Below are 18377 nucleotides of genomic sequence, written 5' to 3'. Positions count from 1 at the left end.
TGTGTTCATGTGCACCAGTGCACATGCGCACACGCCTGTTTCCATGCGTGTGGAAGCCAGAGGATAATCCAGGGTGTCATTCCTCAGGAGTCATCTATCTTTGAGGCAGGGATTTTATGGGTCTGGAACTCACCAAGTAGAATAGACTGGCTGGCCAGTGTGTCCCAGGCACCTCTGTTTCTGCCTACCCAGGGCTGAAACTACAAGCAGTGGTTGCCATACCTGGCCTTTTGGTTTTTTGTTTCTTTTCAAAACATGGATCCAGGGGATCAAACCTAGGCCCTCAAACTTGTGCGTGTACTTTACCAACTGAGCTGGCTTCTCAGTTCCTTAAATTTGATTTTAAAGAGTTGTTAATTGGCCTTTCTGTTCCTGGCATTTATTAAAGAGTCATCGTATGAAGCAGAGAGCTACATTCTGTCAATCATTTCTTTAAGGCAGTGCCTGACCTTTGAGGTTTCAATGCCCCATTTGTTAGTGTTTGGACATTGGTCTGAACCAGAAGCTAACAGACTAGAAACCCTGAAGAAGAAAACACGGAAGTCTCACTGTTTCAACCAAAACTGTTCATTGAGTGTTTATTTTGGTCTTAAACATAGACACACATAGAACTTATGATGTCACTGGAGTCTGACTGAGTAAGGGGAGAAACTCTGTATGGTCCTGGCTGCTCACAAAGTCCTTGCCCAAGGAGTCTGAATGATTGAAGAGATGGATAGGAGGCCCTTGTAAAAAATCGCCATAAAATTAGGTGAATCTGTTTACCAAACAGTAATAGTCTATGATCAGTGGATAGTGCTTGACATTTATGGGGATAATTCTAGAAGAAAAATATAGAAAATATGAAATAAAATAAAAATAAAATAAAAACAAAATGAACAATAGCTGCAACACCAAAAACTAAGTTTCAACCCCAAACCTGAACCAGAATGCTTGGCCCCTAAGGAGTACAGTGGTCCAGTCCTGGAATGCAACCTCGTTAAAGACAATCACAGTTAGAGCACTGGGGAGGTGGGCTGGAGGACTGAGCCTTGGATGCACACCCCACTTGCACTGTGAAGCCCTTTCTCGCAAAAAGAAAATAAAACAAAGAAGGGCTGGAGTGAGATATCCCATATTCTACTTTATTCACGGAGGCTAATAACTATGGGAGAGGTATGTGTTATTCACCCGAGACAAATGAGCACGCACCTTTCCTGCTCATGCCATTAGTAGTAAGAGACAGAATTCTCTCATTGTCAATTTCTGTTGAATTCTCCAACACACAAAGGAGGAGAGTCACATTTTCAGCATTTGATTCAAAGCAAAACGAGATAATAGGTCTTCTGGTTGTTTCCCCGAGTTCTCTTAATTATATCTCCTTAGTGATACTGACTTTGCATTTGTATTAAGCTGGACCTGAAACACATGTGGAGCCTCTGTATTCTATGCCAAGCAGTGTGTTTATTTAATTATTACAAACCCTATGCTGTGAGGGCTCTCATCACTCTCATTTTATTGATTAAGATGCTAGGATGTGGCATGGTTGACTTGCCAAGATTATACCATCAGCAAGTGGCAGAGCCAGGATTTGAACTCAGCACCTTTCCCTAGGTTTTCTGCTAAGTGAATTGCCTTCTACTAGATATAGTTCATTAGAATTATCTACCCTGTCTACTGAGGTATAATCTCTAGGAATAGAACCTAGCATCTCAGATTTTAAATGGACTCTTCAGATGATGCATCAACCGCAACTCAAACCAGAGAAAAAGTCACTCATGTAGCCTGAAATAGAGACGTGTGGGAGGGCAGAGGCTGGCTCACTGGGAGAACACAGAGAGGCAGGAAGAAAATGCTGGTGAGTTTAAGCAAACAAGTACTGACTGAGCCAAGCAGCAGCCTGCACTGCGGAGCCCACAATACCTCTGGCGTCTGTAAGGTGATTGGCCCTTTGAGTGTGCCGCGGCTTCCATTGCTTTTGCTCTTCCATTACCATGCTTCTCATGGTTCTTTGCCTAGAGAATACTTTAAAACCAATTAAGGATTTATCTCATAAAATAGAAGTGCTAAGAGAAGATTTATATAAAGGACACAGAATATAGCTGAGGTAAAGCCTCTGACAGCATAAAAAGAACATAGCAGGCATTGTCAGTCGTGTATAAAAGGAAGAGCAGCTAGCTGTGTTGCTCTGAATTTGCTCCCCGGGAGCGAGGAATGGCTCCACTGTGCATCGTCCTGCTTTCTGGTTCCTAGTATGCTCAGCTGTGTTTCTGGCTTCTTGCTGCACCTCTGCTCACTTAGTTTCCTCTGATGTGTAATTTGGTCAGTCCTTGTGCTCATTTCTGTCTCAACTTTGCAAGTCCTTCAGAGTCTTTTATACACCGTTGTCCAATCCAAGCTCTCTGTGTCCCAGTTTCACATTCCCAGCTCAGAGAATCTGATTGGCTCTGCCCAGTCTGTGTTGGCTCTCACTTGAGCAGGCTCTAGTTGGCTCATTTGAGCCTTCACGGAACCAGAGAAAAAAGAGTCAGACTCTCCTTTCCAACAGAATGACAGGTAGAGGCAACCTCAAAGGACACAATTTGTATTAGTATCTCCAAATACGCCCAATATGTTCTATGTAATTCATAATTATACTGTAGTGCCCAGTACCGTTACTCCTTGTATGTCACCTGTAGCTTTTGTATTTTTCCTAGTTCAATAGACTTTTAGCATCATATCTCATATCCTTACCAATAAAAAGGAATTTATAAAAGTATCTATATCTTAGTAGACAGCAGTATATATTATCATTAACATAATCTCCTTTTTTGTAGCTTCTGTCTCTGAAAACATTTTTATGTGTGTAGTCAGACTGAATTCTCAGTAGGGAAAGTGTAGGTGGGATTTCACATTAGGATGTGTGGAATCACCTTTATACTAAGGCTAATGCCCAGGCCACAGATTTGTGGTGTGTGGGTGTGTTTCTGTGCATGTGTATATATGAGTGCAGGTATGTCTGTGCATATCTCTGTGTATGTGTAAATGTGTGCATGTGTGCCTTCATGTATGCATGTATAAGTTTGTGTGTAAATATGTATGTGTGTGTGCAGGTGTGTTAATGTGTATACATATGTCTGTTCATGCATGTGAATTTTCATGCATTGTGCGTGACTGTGTGTATGTGTGCATGTATGCAAAAACAGAACACATCTCAAGAGGGATGAGAGAGTTTGTTTTGGAGCCAAATGTGAATGACGATTGCTGAGGAACACAGAATCAGATTACTACAAATTCCATGTTCCAGTGCAGAAGCAGTTTTATGAACTTTTTAGAGTGAAAGAAAGTCATAGGTCAAAACACCTTTAAAATGCATTGATGTGTAAACATCGGAGATACAGATTATAATCTCAGCATAGACCGTGAAGCTACCCAACAGCAGTCTTAACCCTTTGACTGGAGGAAACTGAGGTTCATGAATTCATTCTAAAAGGTTTTTGTCTGTTAGTCACATGATGTTGGGCATGAAACAGGGGTGGGCAAGAAATGGCTATTTAGGGGGCTAAGGATGGCCCAAGATAAATTGTGACTAGATAAAGCCAACCTCTCTATACCACTGAAGTTCACCAGGCAGCCAGCATTTGCAGACACAGCTTCTTCTGGGGAAATTTCACTCAGTGTGTACTCATGCGGATGCATGTGGATGTCTGAGTACTCTTGGAGTCTGTCCTCTCTTGCCGTCTTGCAGGATCCAGGAATCAAACTCAGATCAAACTCTTGTGCACAAAATCCCCTATCTACTGAGCCATCTCCTCATTATTTTTGAGACAGGGTCTCTCCCTGACAGTTGCCCTTTGGCTAGACTGGCTAGCCACGCAAGCCCCAGGGATCCTTCTGTTTCTGCCTCCTTAGTGCTGGGATTATAGGCCTGTGCTGCCATGCCTGACTTAAAAAGTCAGGCAGTGCTGGGGATCCCAACTCAGGTCTTCAGGCTTTATTTACTGAGCCACATCGATAGCCTTAGACTTCCCTACTGAAAGTACAGTTCCAATCCATTGTTATTATTGGTTTTTTAAGTGTTTGTTTTTAATGGATTTTTACTCTGAAGCCAATTGGCCTCAAGTCCATTGCATGACTCAGACTACTCAACACATCTCTGGCAATTCTCCTGCTTCAGCTTCCTGAGTTCTAGCATTATAGATGGGTCATCTGTCTGGCTGTGCATTTTTATTATGTACTGAAGTTGGTCCTTGAAGTCAGAGGAAGACATTGTTTTCTGTGTTTCACGGGTGTTTTGTTTGGTGTGTGGCATGGAGGAGTCCTGAGTGTTTGACCCATATCTGATGACCTAGCTCTGGGCTGATGTGCTAGATCTGCAGATCTGCAGGCAAAGCTCTAAGCCATCAAATGTCAGCAAAATGATCCAAGACTTGGAAACAGACTAGAAAGATGAGCCGACATGCCCTCAGCTGGGGTGTCACAGTTAACTCAGGGTGTTCCATTTGATTCCATTGGGATGATTGGCTATTGATCAGAGTGTTTTGAAACACTGCAAGAATAAAGACAAAATGTTTGAAAACTAATGAGAATATAAATAATTTATTTAAAAATTAATGTTTAATTAGATTGCAAAGTAGCAGCTTTCCTGTATTTCCATAGCTACCGAGTTTTGATTAACACCCCCTTACCCTCATAATTAATTTTCATAAGCAATGCAATTGAAATTGGCCTTTGTTAGGGAAAGAATTTAAACCACTGCAAGCCACATTCTCACTTAAACTAGTATTCATCTGGTTACTCACTAGGAAATAAATTGAGTAAAATATTTGCTTAATTTCATTTTATATATACACAGGAGTTGTGTGTGCTTTAAAGAAACAATGGAGACCCTACAGCAGAGGCACAAAGATTTGTGGGAGCATAAAGTAATATCAATGTATTTGATGTCACAAGAAGGAAAGATTTTTACATTGGAAGTGGTTATTTAGAAGAAAAAAAATAAAGACATTGGATTTGAAGGAGTTGAGTTGGGTGGAGTTGTGTTTGGGGAGAAGAAAAAGAAGAGAAAGAGTTTTAGGCAAAATCAGTGGCAGACACTGTGACTTTTGGGAGTTCCATTGTTTATAAATGCACACATCAGAGAGTCATTGTCTCCTCATAACCACGTTTCAGAGGTGATGGAGCTGAGGGTTGTCGGCTACGGAACTCACCTTCCCAAAGCCAAGGTCAAAGGCTCCGCAGGGACATCTCACCCTTTGGAAATCTGAGCATGTGCTCCATGTAGATTTAGGAGCTCTGTGCACTTAGCTGTTAAATAAATGTAGATGTGTATTTTACATTTGGATTTCAAATTTGACATAATCATACAACATTATACATTTAAGTAATAGTGCAATAATTTCACAAACAACTTATTTGTTCATATTTAAAATTTAATTCTACGATAGGAAGACTTTTGCAGAATATATATGTTAATCTAAGTATGGTTTCCTAGACATTCCTTCTGTCTTCTGAGACATGGCTTTAGAAAACATAGCTCAGGCTGGCCTTAAACTTGTGATCCTTCTGCCTCAGCATCCTGAGTTTTGAGGTCCTAGTTTCTTTTAAAAATATTTTATTACATTGACTGTGTGTGTGAGTGTGGGTGTGCATGTGTGCATATGTATGATTGTATACATGTGTGTGTGTGCACATGTGTGTGTTCAAAAGCCTGGGTGCACATGCATGTGCCATTGCATGCTTATGAAGATCAAAGGAGCCGGGCAGTGGTGGCGCATGCCTTTAATCCCAGAACTTGGAAGGCAGAGGCAGGTGGATTTCTGAGTTCGAGGCCAGCCTGGTCTACAGAGTGAGTTCCAGGACAGCCAGGGCTACACAGAGAAACCCTGTCTCAAAAAAAAACCAAAATAAATAAATAAATAAATAAATAAATAAATAAATAAAGATCAAAGGGCAACTCAAAGAGCCAGTTCTTTCCTTCTACCATCAGGGTCCTGGGGAAATGAACTCAGGTCATCAGTCTGAGTGGCAAGCTCCTTTATATGTTTAGCCATCTGGCCAGTCTCCTACTTTCTTTGTTTTTAAAATAATAATAATAATAATAATAATAATAATAATAATAATAATAATAATTATTATTATTATTATTATTATTATTATTATTATTATTATTGTCATCATTCACTTTGCATCCTGCTCACTGATTCCTTCCTGGTCATTCCCTCCCACAATCCCTCCCCAACCTTCTTCTCTTCTGCTCTGAGTGGGTGGAAGTCCCCCTTGTGTATCCCTGCCCCCCTCCAACCCTGGCACTTCAACTATCTGTGAGGCTAGGTAGTTTATCTCCCACTGAGGCCAGACAAGGTAGCCCAGCAAATATCCTATGTACAGACGACAGCTTTTGGGACAGCCACCATCCAGTTGCTCAGGACCCACATGAAGGTCAAGCTGCACATCTGCTACATATGAGCAGGAGGCCTAGGCCCAGTCTGTGTTTGTTCTTTGGTTGGTGGTTCAGACTCTGAGAGCCCCAAGGGTCCAGGTTAGTTGACTCTGTTGGTCTACCTGTGGAGTTCCTATCCCCTAGGGACTGCAATTCTTCTTCCTACTCTTCCATAAGAGTCCCCAAATTCCATCCACTGTTTGCGTATGTGTGTCTGCGTCTGTCTGAGTCAGCTGCTTGGTGGGTCCTCTCAGAGGACAGCCATGTTAGACTCCTATCTGCAAGCATAACAGAGTATTGTAATAGTGTCAGAGATTGGTACTTGCCCATGAGATGGGTCTCGAGTTGGGCCGGTTATTGGTTGACCATTCCCTTAGTCTCTGTTCCATCCCTCATTCCTACATTTCTTGTAGACAGGATAAATTTTGAGTCAAAAGTTTTGTGGGTGGGTTGGCGTGCCTATCGCTCCACCCATGTTCCTGCCTGGCCATAGGAGGCAGCCTCCCCAGGCTCCATATCCCCAGTGCTGTGAGTTACTCCTAAGGACACCCATTGATTGTTGGGCACCTCTCTTATCCCAGGTCTCCATCTCTTCCTGGAGATACCTCTCCTCTGCACCCCCATCAGTTGCAAAAGTCCAATCATTCTCATGGCTATCTGGCCATCCCTCCTTCCCCTTCCACATCTGACCCCAAAACCCCCATTCTCCTCCCAATCTGCTTTCCCATCCAGTTCCCTCCCTCCATCTGCCTTCCAGGACCATTCCTTTCCTCCTTTCCAAGTGAGACTCAAACATCCTTGCTTGTGCCCTTCTTCCTGTCCTGCCTCCTTGGGTCTGTGGAGTGTAGCATGGGCATCCTGTATTTTATGGTGAATATCCACTTATAACTGAATACATACTGTGCATGTCCTTTTTCTCCTACTTCTTCATAGTTTCACTGTATAGCTTCGGCTTGTCCTGATACTCACTACATAGACCAGTCTGGCCTCTGATTTGACTGCCTCTGCCACCCAAGTCCTGGAAGTAAAGTTGTGTACACCAATATCCAGCAATTTATGAGTTTCCTTAACATGTACATTTATTGTAGAAAATTTTGGAGCAAATGTACAAAAGGATTGAAATGATTTTTGGTCTCAATCATACAATTAGTAAAAAGGAAATGCTGGGGCTGGAGAGATGGCTCAGTGGTTAAGAGCACTGACTGCTCTTCCAGAGGTCCTGGGTTCAATTCCCAGCATCCACATAGCGGCTTGCACCCATCTATAATTCCAGTTTCAGAGATCCAATGCTCTTCTCTGGCCTCTTCAGGTCCCAGGTACACAAGAGGTACACACATACATACAGGCAGAACATGCATACAGAGAAAATAAAAATAAAAGAAATAGGAAATGCTGATATAACTTCATAGATGCAGGCAAAACACCCATACAGACAAAGTAAAAATAATAATACAAAATAGAGAATGCTAATGTAACTTCTAGATCTTTTTCTTTGCCCACATACACATTATACACATACACATGCATATTTTCTTTCTTACACACACACACACACACACACACACACACACACACACACACACACACACACACTGTTTTGTATAATTCACAAGCATCTTCCCCTCCTTTCCCTTTTTTCCTTCCTTTCATTGAAATGAAATTCACATGACATAAGATTAATTCATCAGAAACAAGCAGGTCAGGGGCATTTATGCAGGTCAGGGGCACACTCATGCTGCCAGACAGCCATTACCTCTGTCTGGCTCCAAAGCACTTTCGGTCTGCCATAAGGAGCCCTGCTCCTGTAAGCGCTACTCCCCAGGCTTCCTTACTCAAGTGCCTGACTGCTACCTATTTGCTTTTTATTCCTTCGGATTTTCCTATCTTGGAAATTTCATATGAATAAAATTGTACAACCTGTGACCTTTTTCCTGTCTAATTTTTACTCATCTATTTTGTCTTCTTCTTCCTCTTCTTCCTCCTCTTCCTCTTCTTCTTCTTCTTCTTCTCTCCTCCTCCTCCTCCTCCTCCTCCTTCTTGTTCTTTCCTCCTCCTCCTCCTCCTCCTCCTCCTCCTCCTCCTCCTCCTCCTCCTCCTCTTCCTCCTCCTCCTTCTCCTCCTCCTCCTCTTCCTCCTCCTCCTTCTTCTTCTTCTGCTTTTTTTTTGAGATAGAATCTCATGTAGCCCAGGCTAGCCTTAAATTTGTTATGCAGTTGTGGACAACATTGAACACCTAGTCTTTGTACCTCATCTTTCCAAGTACTGAAATTACAGACATGAGTCGTTTTTCCTGCCTTGCTTCTTTTATTGAAGCCAAGCACATTTTTGAGTTTCACTCATGTTATAGCATGTGTGAGCACCCCTACACCATATTTCAATGGAGTAATTTCTCTTGTATGTTTATAGTATATTTTATTTAATCAACTTATCCATAGGTGAACAGTTTTTGTTTTTTAACAATCTATTTTTTTTTTTTTCAAAAGCTCACTAAGAACAAGGTCCCCTAAATCAACTGAGCAAAGCTTATATGAATTCAGAATGAAGCCACAAGCACAGGGCCTGCACAGGTCTGCACCAGGCCCTCTGTGGATATATCTTTCAGTTTAGTTTTTTTATGGCATAGCTGAGTGTGTGAGCGAGTTGGTCTCTGACTCTAGTGCCTTTTCTCTCTCTCTCTTTGTGTTTGTTTGTTTGTTTTTCGAGACAGGGTTTTTCTGTGTAGTCCTGGCTGTCCTGGAACTCACTGTAGACCAGGCTGGCCTCGAACTCAGAAATCTGCCTGCCTCTGCCTCCCAAGTGCTGGGATTAAAGGTGTGTGTGCCACCACTGCCCGGCTTGTTGTTACCTCTTAGAAGCCTGTTTTTTTTCCTGACCTGAGACAGAAAGGAAGTGGATCTGGGTAGGGGAGTGGGGGAGGAACTGGGAGGAGTTCAGGGAGGGGAAAGTGTAATCAGTATAGAGTGTATGAAGAAAATAATCTCTTTTTAATACAAGGTGGAAAAGCTTAATAAAACCTTTCATGTATCCTTTTAAATGATGGTGCTTCAGAGGTGAAAGTGTTACTGACCACTGGGATATGTCTGTACAAACAAGCGAGCAGAATTCACATTGAGGAGTAAAGCTGAGTCAGTTGACAGCACCAGGTTTTGTTTGTTTGTTTGTTTGTTTTGTTAACTGCTAGTACAGGAGCGCACACATTCTACCTCCACCAGAAACCAGTTCCCAGACGTCTCCACACTTCTGATTTCCGCTATGAATTCTTTCATGCAAGAGAGAACACCATTTCTTCATTTCTCACTTCCCTCTGTCCCTATGGTGTTAGGAAATCCAGCCTCTGACTGTGTTATTCTGTCCTGCAGAGTATGGTTACTTTGGAGATCTCCACAACACAATAATACCACGACACTTGTTTATTGCATGAGTCACTTTTTTTTCTCAGCAACTAGAAGAACCTAGCAAGGTCCTTTTGCTCTCTAAGTCTATGATCAAATTAACCCGCTCTTCTCAGTTTAAAATTACATCCTGCCTAAGCTCCATCCCAGCAAAACCAGTTTTTCTCTAGAGGCCTAACATGGCCTGCTGTCTTTTCATTAGACCAAGACTAACTCAGCGACTAATTCCAACTTTGCTCAACCCTAATCTTTTACCAATGACCCCCAGCCTCTAATCCTGTAACCGCTATCTGGCCTTCCCCATAAAATATAATATTTTGTTCCTGATGCTTCAAGAAGGTATGCAAATCCCGAACTACCTGTGAGACTTGGCTTAGTAAATATCTCTTTTTCTTTTGAGACAGTGTCTCACTGCGTAGCTCTGGCTGGCATGGAACTTGCTTTGTAGACCATGTTAAAGCAAACAATCAAAACCATAATAATGAGGAGGAGGATGGTGGTGGTGATGGCTGAGGATATGGCTCAGCAGATAAAGGCACTTGCTGCCAAGCCTGATGACCTGAGTTTGATCACTGGGACCCACATGAAGGAAGAAGAACGCTGACTCCCCCAAAGTTGTCCTCTCCACACCTGTTCCATGGTACATGTACACACACATACAAATAAATAAGTAAATGTAATAATAATAATAATAATAATAATAATAACAACAATAGTAACAACAACAGTAGCAACAACAATAATAACAACAATAATAGTAACAATAACAGTAGCAACAATAATAATAGTAACAACAACAACAACAACAACAACAACAACAACAACGAGGCCAGGGCTGGTTAGAGTTCTCCATCTCCTAGGACTCATTTGAGACTTTCACTGTTCTCTTCTGTCACTCCTGGTGTTGGCTCCTCATCCTCATCTTCTAGGGTGGATGGAGCTCCAATCATCGTCTCCACGTTTGAAGGAAACAGGAGAGAACGAGAAAGAAGGCAGTGATAGAAGGGATGTAAGTGCCCTCTTGGTTCACGTTTCTATTACTGTGATAAAACACCATGAGCAAAAGCGACCTGGGGAGGGCTGAAAGGATTTACTTCAGCTTACAGTTTGTAGTCCAGCAAGTCAAGGTAGGAATGCCATGGAGGAGTGCTGTTCGCTGGCTTATTCCCTATGGCTTGTTCAGCCTGCTTTCTTATACACTCCAGGACCACATTCTCCGGGGTGGCACTGCCCACAATGGACTGAACCCTCTAACTTTTAACCACTGATTTAAAAAGATCTGCCCCACAAGTTTGCCTACGGGCCAATCTGATAGGGGCAATTTTTCAAATAAGGCTCCCTCTTCCCAAATGACTCTAGCTTGTATTAAGTTGACATAAAAACTAGCCAGCACAACTGCTTTAGAAGAAACATTTCTAGAAAGCACTTTATTTTGGCTCATTTATTATAATGTAGCCACAAGTCTAAATTGCAACAAGGTAGTCTGGGGAACATAACTCCCCTCTTTCACTTATTCTCAATCTATTTTTTACATAAAAACTGGGGTCCTGATGAGGAGAAAGGAGACAGTAGGGGAGGCAACCAGTGACCTACATGGTCAAGGCTGTCTCTCCTCTCCAGGGAGAAAAGGAGGGCATAAAGAAGGAATCTAAGCCGTGTGTGTGTGTGTGTGTGTGTGTGTGTGTGTGTGTGTGGTGTGTGGTGTGTGTGTTGGAGGCAGAAGGAGTTTTACAGTTTTACAGAGCCTGTGACCTGAATTCAAAACATTGTGTAAAGAAGAGTAGAAATTAAACAGCTAGTGTGGTGATGAGGGAGCTTCTAGAAGGGGGAAGTGACCAGTGTCCAGAGGCTTGAAAGATTAACGGGGATTTCCACTCCAGGGTAGTGGTAGGACTATCTGTTTAGAGATCAAAGGTCTTGGAAGATGAAGTTGGAAAGATAAATAGTATCTCTACAAAGTAACTACTAAATGACAAGATGTTTTAAAAATTAGCTCTCACTTAAGTGCTAATTTACAATGAATCTGTGTGTTTGGAATAGGGACCATGCCTTAAATCCCAGCACACATGATGATGGTCTAGAGTTCTAGGATTGCCAGGACTAGACAAAAAGATTCTTGTCTTAAAAAAGGAAAGAAAGAAAGAAAGAAAGAAAGAAAGAAAGAAAGAAAGAAAGAAAGGAGGGAAGGAAGGAAAGATTTAGAGTAAATCAGTCCTTTCATTTTTGCTTTCTGAGACAGGGTCTTCCTATGTATCCTTGGCCTGTAACTTGTTCTGTAATCAGGCTGCCCTCCAGCTTGTGTGACTGTCCTGTTTCTGCCTCCTGAGTCCTGAGATTGTAAGTGTGGACCATTATGCCTAGTACTTTTTACAGCATAAGTATGCAAAAACAAGCCATCCTTTTCACCTTCTTCTAAAGATGATTAATCTTCCCGTAGCCTAGTAACAAAGTAACCCATGAAAACTCACCCTCTTATGGCAATAAAAACATGAATTTCATTTCATTCAGAAAGACTCATTACTGCCTCAAAGAAGGGTGTTTGAAAATTACCTTGTGTGAGAAAAACAAAACAAAACAAAACAAAACTAAAGACCTAAGGTTTGAGTTAAATGGTGAAGTGCATGTGAGGTCACCAAATCAATTTATTACTGTAGGCTGACATGAAGGAGGGAAACATAGCAATCTAGAGCTCTTCCACCTCACAAGAATTTTTCTCATTTCTTTTTTTTGTTTGTTTGTTTAAATTAATTTTTACGTGTATAGGTGTTTTGGCTGCATTGTATGTCTATGTGCTGTGTGTATCCCTAGTGCTTTCAGAGACTTAGAAAAGGATGTCAGATGTCCTGGAACTCCCCATTCTTATATTCCAAGGTGTTACAGACGTTAGGAGCCGTCATATGGATTCTGGGAATTGAACCTACGTCTCTGGAAGAGCAAGCAGCCAGTACTCTTAACCACGGAGACATCTCCTAGCCCTTCTCCTCTCTCCCCTGGATACCTATGTTTCTTTAGTTCTCCCCTTCCCATACTTCTGCCCCACCCCGTCCCCTTTTCTATAACTATAAATAAAAATAAAAAAATAAAAATTATTTGCCATAAAACTCATTTATTCCAGCTATATTAGTCAATGATTTCTGATAAATTTGCAGAAATACCATGACTACAATTTTATTTTAAAACATTTATGTATATCATGTCAAAAAGCAACCCTATGCACATTAAGAGTTATTTTCTGTTCCACCTTCTGCCCAAGGAAACCATATCAATACACTGTAAAGTTGTAAAGAAATGGAATCAAGTGGTGTGCAGGCTTTTGAATCAAACTTCTTTTGTTTCCTATCAAGCTGACATTTTTCACTGTATCTGAATCCGAACCTTCCACCTAAGCTAGTATGGAATTCTTTACCCACAGACACTGAGATACTGTTTATTGTTATTGTCAGCCACTACATTTTGGGCGTGGGTTTTGTGATTACTGCTGGGAAGCTAAGGCCCACTGACATTTAAAGTGTCATTAAATCCAACCTTCCGGCATTTACTCTTAAAACCTGTGGAACTGGTAGTGGTCATAGTGGTGCATGCCTGTGATTCCAACACTAAAAGGGAGCAAGCAGAAGAAGCAACAGCTAAGTTCAGCTCAGCTTACATTCTGAGTTGGAGGCCCAGCATGGGCTGCCTGAGACTCTGCTTCAAAACCAACCAGAACCATGAGGACTTGAGGGAGTTACAATTGTTTGCTTGCTTTGTTAATTTATTTTTTAAAAACTTTATTTTACTTGAATTCATGTTTTGCTTGCATGTATACACCCCATAGGCATTTCTGCTGCCTGCAGAAGCCAGAAGAGGGTGTCATTGGATCCCCTGGAGTTACAGATGGTTGTAAGCTGCCATTTTAGTGCTGGGAATCAAACCCAAGTCATCTGGAAGAACAGCCAGAGCTCTAAAACACTGAGTCCTCTCTCGAGCCGAATGCTTTGTTAATTTAAAGGAGCTTTTAATCTCAGCTCAGCTGTATCTCTGTCAGTTTGAGGTCTGTCTCGTCCTTCTCAAAAGTTCCAGGCCAGACAGCCATTTCCAAATCAGTAAGAACTTTCTTTATCTATAGATCCTTGCAGAAGAGCAAATGGATAAAGAAGAAATGAAATGGTGGACTATTTAAGAAACTATTGGCTGAGAGTGAGTTTAGGGGAGGCCAGACTGGACAACACAAGGATTGGTGACGATCTGGGAGACTTATCTGGCCATCTGCAGTCCTGAGACACAGTCATTTAAGGAAGCCAGCTTGAGATTTTTGAGGACAAGGAAGAGCTCTGCTTCACAGTCCTGTGAATGAATCCACACATCATGGAATGTTACAAAGCAAGACCCAGCTGTGAAATTCTTAAGTGATGAGAACTCAGTAACACTATAGTCAATCTTGGGATGGTTTGTCTGATACTGGGGTTGTCTCCGTTTCTTAATGCAGTGAAACTTCATCCACAATCTAATATTAACAGTGGGTTCGTGTGTGTGTGCATGCGTGCCTGTCTGTCCCGTGCTTGTCCGTCCGTCCGTCTGTCCATCTGTCTATCTAGACGTCCACCTTGTATGTTTTTTCTTAGGAGTGGGCTATCTTGTTTTGTTTTAGTTTTTTTGTTTGTTTGTTTTTTTGACGGGGTCTCTGAGTCTTCCCCTGTGCTGGAATTACAAGCATGTACCACTACACCTGCTTTTCCCCCTCCTTCCTTTTTAAACTGCATTCTAGGGATTGAACTCAAATCCTCCTGCTTTTGAGTCAAGCTCTTTACTGGTTGAGCTCTCCCGGAAGCATGGGTTTCAGGCTTCCAGGCTGTAAAATGCTATTTCTTTCGGTTGTGAGTGTGGAGATTGAGATCGTTTGCTATTTAGAGATAGAATCTTGCAAGGAGATCTGTTGGCCCAGCTTCCTGGATTGCAGGAGCGAGCTGACACACCTAGCTTGAACTTCTTCTGACATTGTTTCCTTCTTGCTCAATATTTGTTCTTCCTAAAACTGGCGTCTATAACACACCTTCCATTTTTTTCTGTTATTTGACATTAAACACTTGGCCTCTGCTTGTGAATATAGAGTTAGAATTGCTTCAAATTGTTATTCTACTTTTTTTCTAGTTTCTACTGATTTTTTGCTCCCAAGGGTTCCTCTGTGTAACCCTGGCTGTCCTGGAACTTGCTTTGTAGACTAGGCTGGCTTTGAACTCACTGAGATCCACCTCCTTTTTCCTCCCAAGTGCTGGGATTAAAGGTGTGAATTGTCACTGCCTGGCAGGAAAACTTATCTACAGGAATTAAACTTTCTTATACAGAAATTTATCTTAATTTATTGTATTTAGCCACTTTACACAGTTTTTACAGATTCATGTTATGCCCGCACGTGCACTAGAAGTTGCTACGACAAGAGAACAACTCTAGTATTTATTTTCATGTTTATTCATGCACAACGTGGGTTATGATAACTTTTGTTTTGCTGTCATATCTTTAATGAGGTTTTTTTTTTTTTTGTGACATAGCTTTCTATCTTTCATTCATGGTCAGCTGTCTGTCACTAAATACACAGAATCAATGATTTCCCAGAATTCAGTAAATTGCATGTAGTGTCAAAAGATAAAAAGATAGAAATGACAACAAATTTAGTATGAGGATTTTTTTTGGACAGGATCTGGCTATATACTTTAGGTTGGCTTTGAATTTATTATGTAGCTCAGGCTAGCCCTGACTTTAAAGCAGTACTACTGCCTCAGGCTCTGTAATTCTGGGAATTATAGGTATGTGCTACCATGCCTGGCTGGCTGGAAGCTGTTATTTATCTTTAACTCTTATATGCCAAAAAAGCATTACAATTCTAGTACTAGGGAAAATTAAATACTGACCTTAACTTGAAACGTCTATGGAATCTAGTAAACAAAGACCCAGCATAAACAAACATTATTATGGGGTGTGTGTTATGTGTGTCACAAAGCCTTAAGGTATTTGGAGATAGTCAAGGTGACTTAATTACAATATGGCTTCTCAGGTCAACAAGGGGAGGAAGGCATGCCAGAGAGTACAAAAAGCATGAGTAAAGTCAAAGAAGCTTGAAAAAAAAAAAACTAGAATGCTCTGGAGGGGGCATTAATTCAGGGGGGCTGGAGACTAGTGGGTAATAGAACAGCCTGAGATAAAACAGGAAGATTAAGTAAAACCAGATTGAACAGATTGTCAGACAAGCTGAGGAATGTGGACTTTAACTCATAGGGAATGGGAACAGCTAGAGATTAAAATGGTTTCTCTGGGCTGGTGGAGGTATCTCAGCGACAGAGGGCTTACCTAGCCTGGGCCAGGTATTGGCTTCGCTTGTCAGCCCTCCCCAGACCAAACAGAAAAATGTTTCTCTGAATGGATTGGAGAGCGAATGCACATGGGAGGCAACAGGGGAAGAGGGCTCTGGGGAGCTGATGAGGTGCATGGGGATGGGTGGAGGTGGGGAGTACTTCGACATTTTAGCCTGGTGGTTTATGCCACTATAGATGAAAAGCGATATGCCTTAGGTTGTTGGGAATTAGTTGGTTACTTCTGCTGCTTTCCCCGGAATAGTAAACAAGCCGAATCTGCCTCCATTCTCCTCACCCTCGGCTTAACGCTCGGATGCGCTGCATAGTCACCTTTTCAAAGTAGCTCTGATTATAAATTTCAGCTCAGAAGTAGTTGATAGCCTTCAGGATAGGCAGAACAAAATCTGGGCTTCTCAGTGGATTCAGTGTCTCGAAAGCACACAGACACAGACCTCCGGGCGCATTTATTTCTTGTTAATTATCATCTTTTCCCTAACTGATACACAGTACCACCTGGGTTAAGCATTAAACTTAGTGCCTCCCCCAGCCATCTTACTCTCTAGCTCATCTTAATTTCCCTATTGTAATGCTTCATCTCTAGTTGCTCCTAGCCTGTCAAAATTGGATCCAGGGACTCATTACTCTATGTTCTCAGAGGGATTCTTCCAGATCCCTAGTTAACATATTGTGATCTCATCGATTTTTGTATCTGTTGTAAACCTTGTGCTTGTTTGGTCTTAAAAATTTTCTTCTTTAACCTTTTTCCATGTCGCGGTTTCTTCTCTACAACCTGAGCTAAAAATCGCAATGAATTGACCAGTTGACCGGGGGTGGAAGGGGTGGGGGTGCAGAGATCTGATTTCAATTTAGCAGACAGCCTGGAAAAGCAGGCGATTCTGCGACTTCATGACATCACACACTGGGGGAAAACGCCTCTAGACTGAGGGATCACGGGTCTCTAGGGGGACGCGTGAGAAAAAGTGTGAGCAAAACAATTTGCTGTCGGGGGAGTTCAGCTTCCCTTAAAGGCTGTAAAATGCCGGGTATTTTAAAACAGACAGAAGGACCTTAAGATCATGGGATTGCCCAGTGATGGTAGTGTCCTTCCCCTGAGGTCAGTGGTGCTGACCAGCACGCATTGTCCTCGAGAGACGCTTAAACACTTAGCAAAACAGCCCGGCCCCCTGGCCCCGCCCCCGGAGGTCTGGGCGGCGGGCTCGCAGGGAACTCCCGCACGTCTGCGCGCGCAACCGGCACAGAGGGTCCGCGCGACGCGGCGCGCATAGTCGTCCTGGAGACGGTGGCGCGCGCGCGCGCACGCGCGGCTCCGAGAGCGCGGCTGCGAGTGTGAGCGCGTTCTTTTTCCTCCGCGTCGCGTTCCCGCGGCGCCGGCCTCTCCCTGGCGCGCGGCGTGACGGCCTCTCACGCGCCCCGCTTGCGCGCTCCCCGGCGCCGCCCCCGCCTCGCACGCGCCGCGGCCCTGCGCCCGCACTGTGCGCCGGTGCGGCAGGCCGTGGGAGCATCCGGGCATTTCCGCAGCCGAGCGGCGGTCGGGCTGCGGCGGCCGGAGCCTCTCATGGCCTGGCGGCGGCCGGCAGGCGACAGGCGAGCGGGGCGCTGAGTCCCGAGGACGCACAGGAAGCGGCTGCGGCCGGGCGCGGGGCTCGTCCTCCTCTAGCGCAGAGCTCGGTCCAGCCGGAATCCCGAGATGCATCTGCATCAGGTCCTCACCGGGGCTGTCAACCCTGGAGACAACTGCTATTCGGTGGGCAGCGTCGGGGACGTCCCCTTCACGGTGAGCAGAGCTGGGGCCTCCCGTAGGGCCGCGAGCGACGGGCCCACCCACGCCCCCTCGGCTCTGGGCTTGGACGGGGGCGGGGGGAGGATGAGGATGAGGAATCCCCACCCTCGTCCTCCCGGTGAGTGCGCGGGTGGCGGGGGATGGAAGGTTCGGGGCAGCCCCGGGGTCTGCGGTGCCTGGTGAAGGTGGCAGCGCCGAAGCCCGGGGCGGCTTCCACCTGCTCCCGTCTGGCAGCGAACCGTCTTGGTCTCAGGGTATGGAGGCGGTGCTGCTCCTTGGCTCCCCGACCAGCCTGCGGCTTTAAACGCGCCCTCTGTATCTCCCAAGGTAGAATCTTAGCACAAGGGAATGTAAAAATCCGCTCTCTCCCTGAAAGAGTTAGAATGGAAGTCACCTTTTCACGAGTGGCCTATCTTATCTAGCTCAAGGTTCCGTTTCGGTAATCCACTTAGTCTTTA

The 18377-nt window shown here is 43.6% G+C and overlaps 1 protein-coding gene across 4 annotated transcripts in view; it reads left to right on the top strand.

Annotated features, from left to right (window-relative positions):
* Positions 1 to 17609: 17609 nt before the first annotated feature.
* Dmxl2 (Dmx like 2) overlaps positions 17610 to 18377 on the top strand; it is a 144472-nt gene continuing 143704 nt past the window's right edge. For 2 of the 4 annotated variants that reach the window (XM_076925250.1, XM_076925249.1), the window contains exon 1: positions 17610 to 17913. In XM_076925250.1, coding sequence (XP_076781365.1) covers positions 17827 to 17913 — 87 coding nt within the window. In that variant the 5' untranslated portion in view covers positions 17610 to 17826. The remainder of the gene's footprint in view (positions 17914 to 18377) is intronic. The other 2 variants (XM_076925252.1, XM_076925251.1) reach the window with 1 other exon arrangement.

This window comes from Arvicanthis niloticus, chromosome 26, assembly GCF_011762505.2.
Source record: "Arvicanthis niloticus isolate mArvNil1 chromosome 26, mArvNil1.pat.X, whole genome shotgun sequence".
Taxonomy (NCBI): Eukaryota; Metazoa; Chordata; class Mammalia; order Rodentia; family Muridae; genus Arvicanthis; species Arvicanthis niloticus.
Note: the sequence above shows the minus strand (reverse complement) of the source record. Positions and strands in the feature narration are given on the sequence as shown.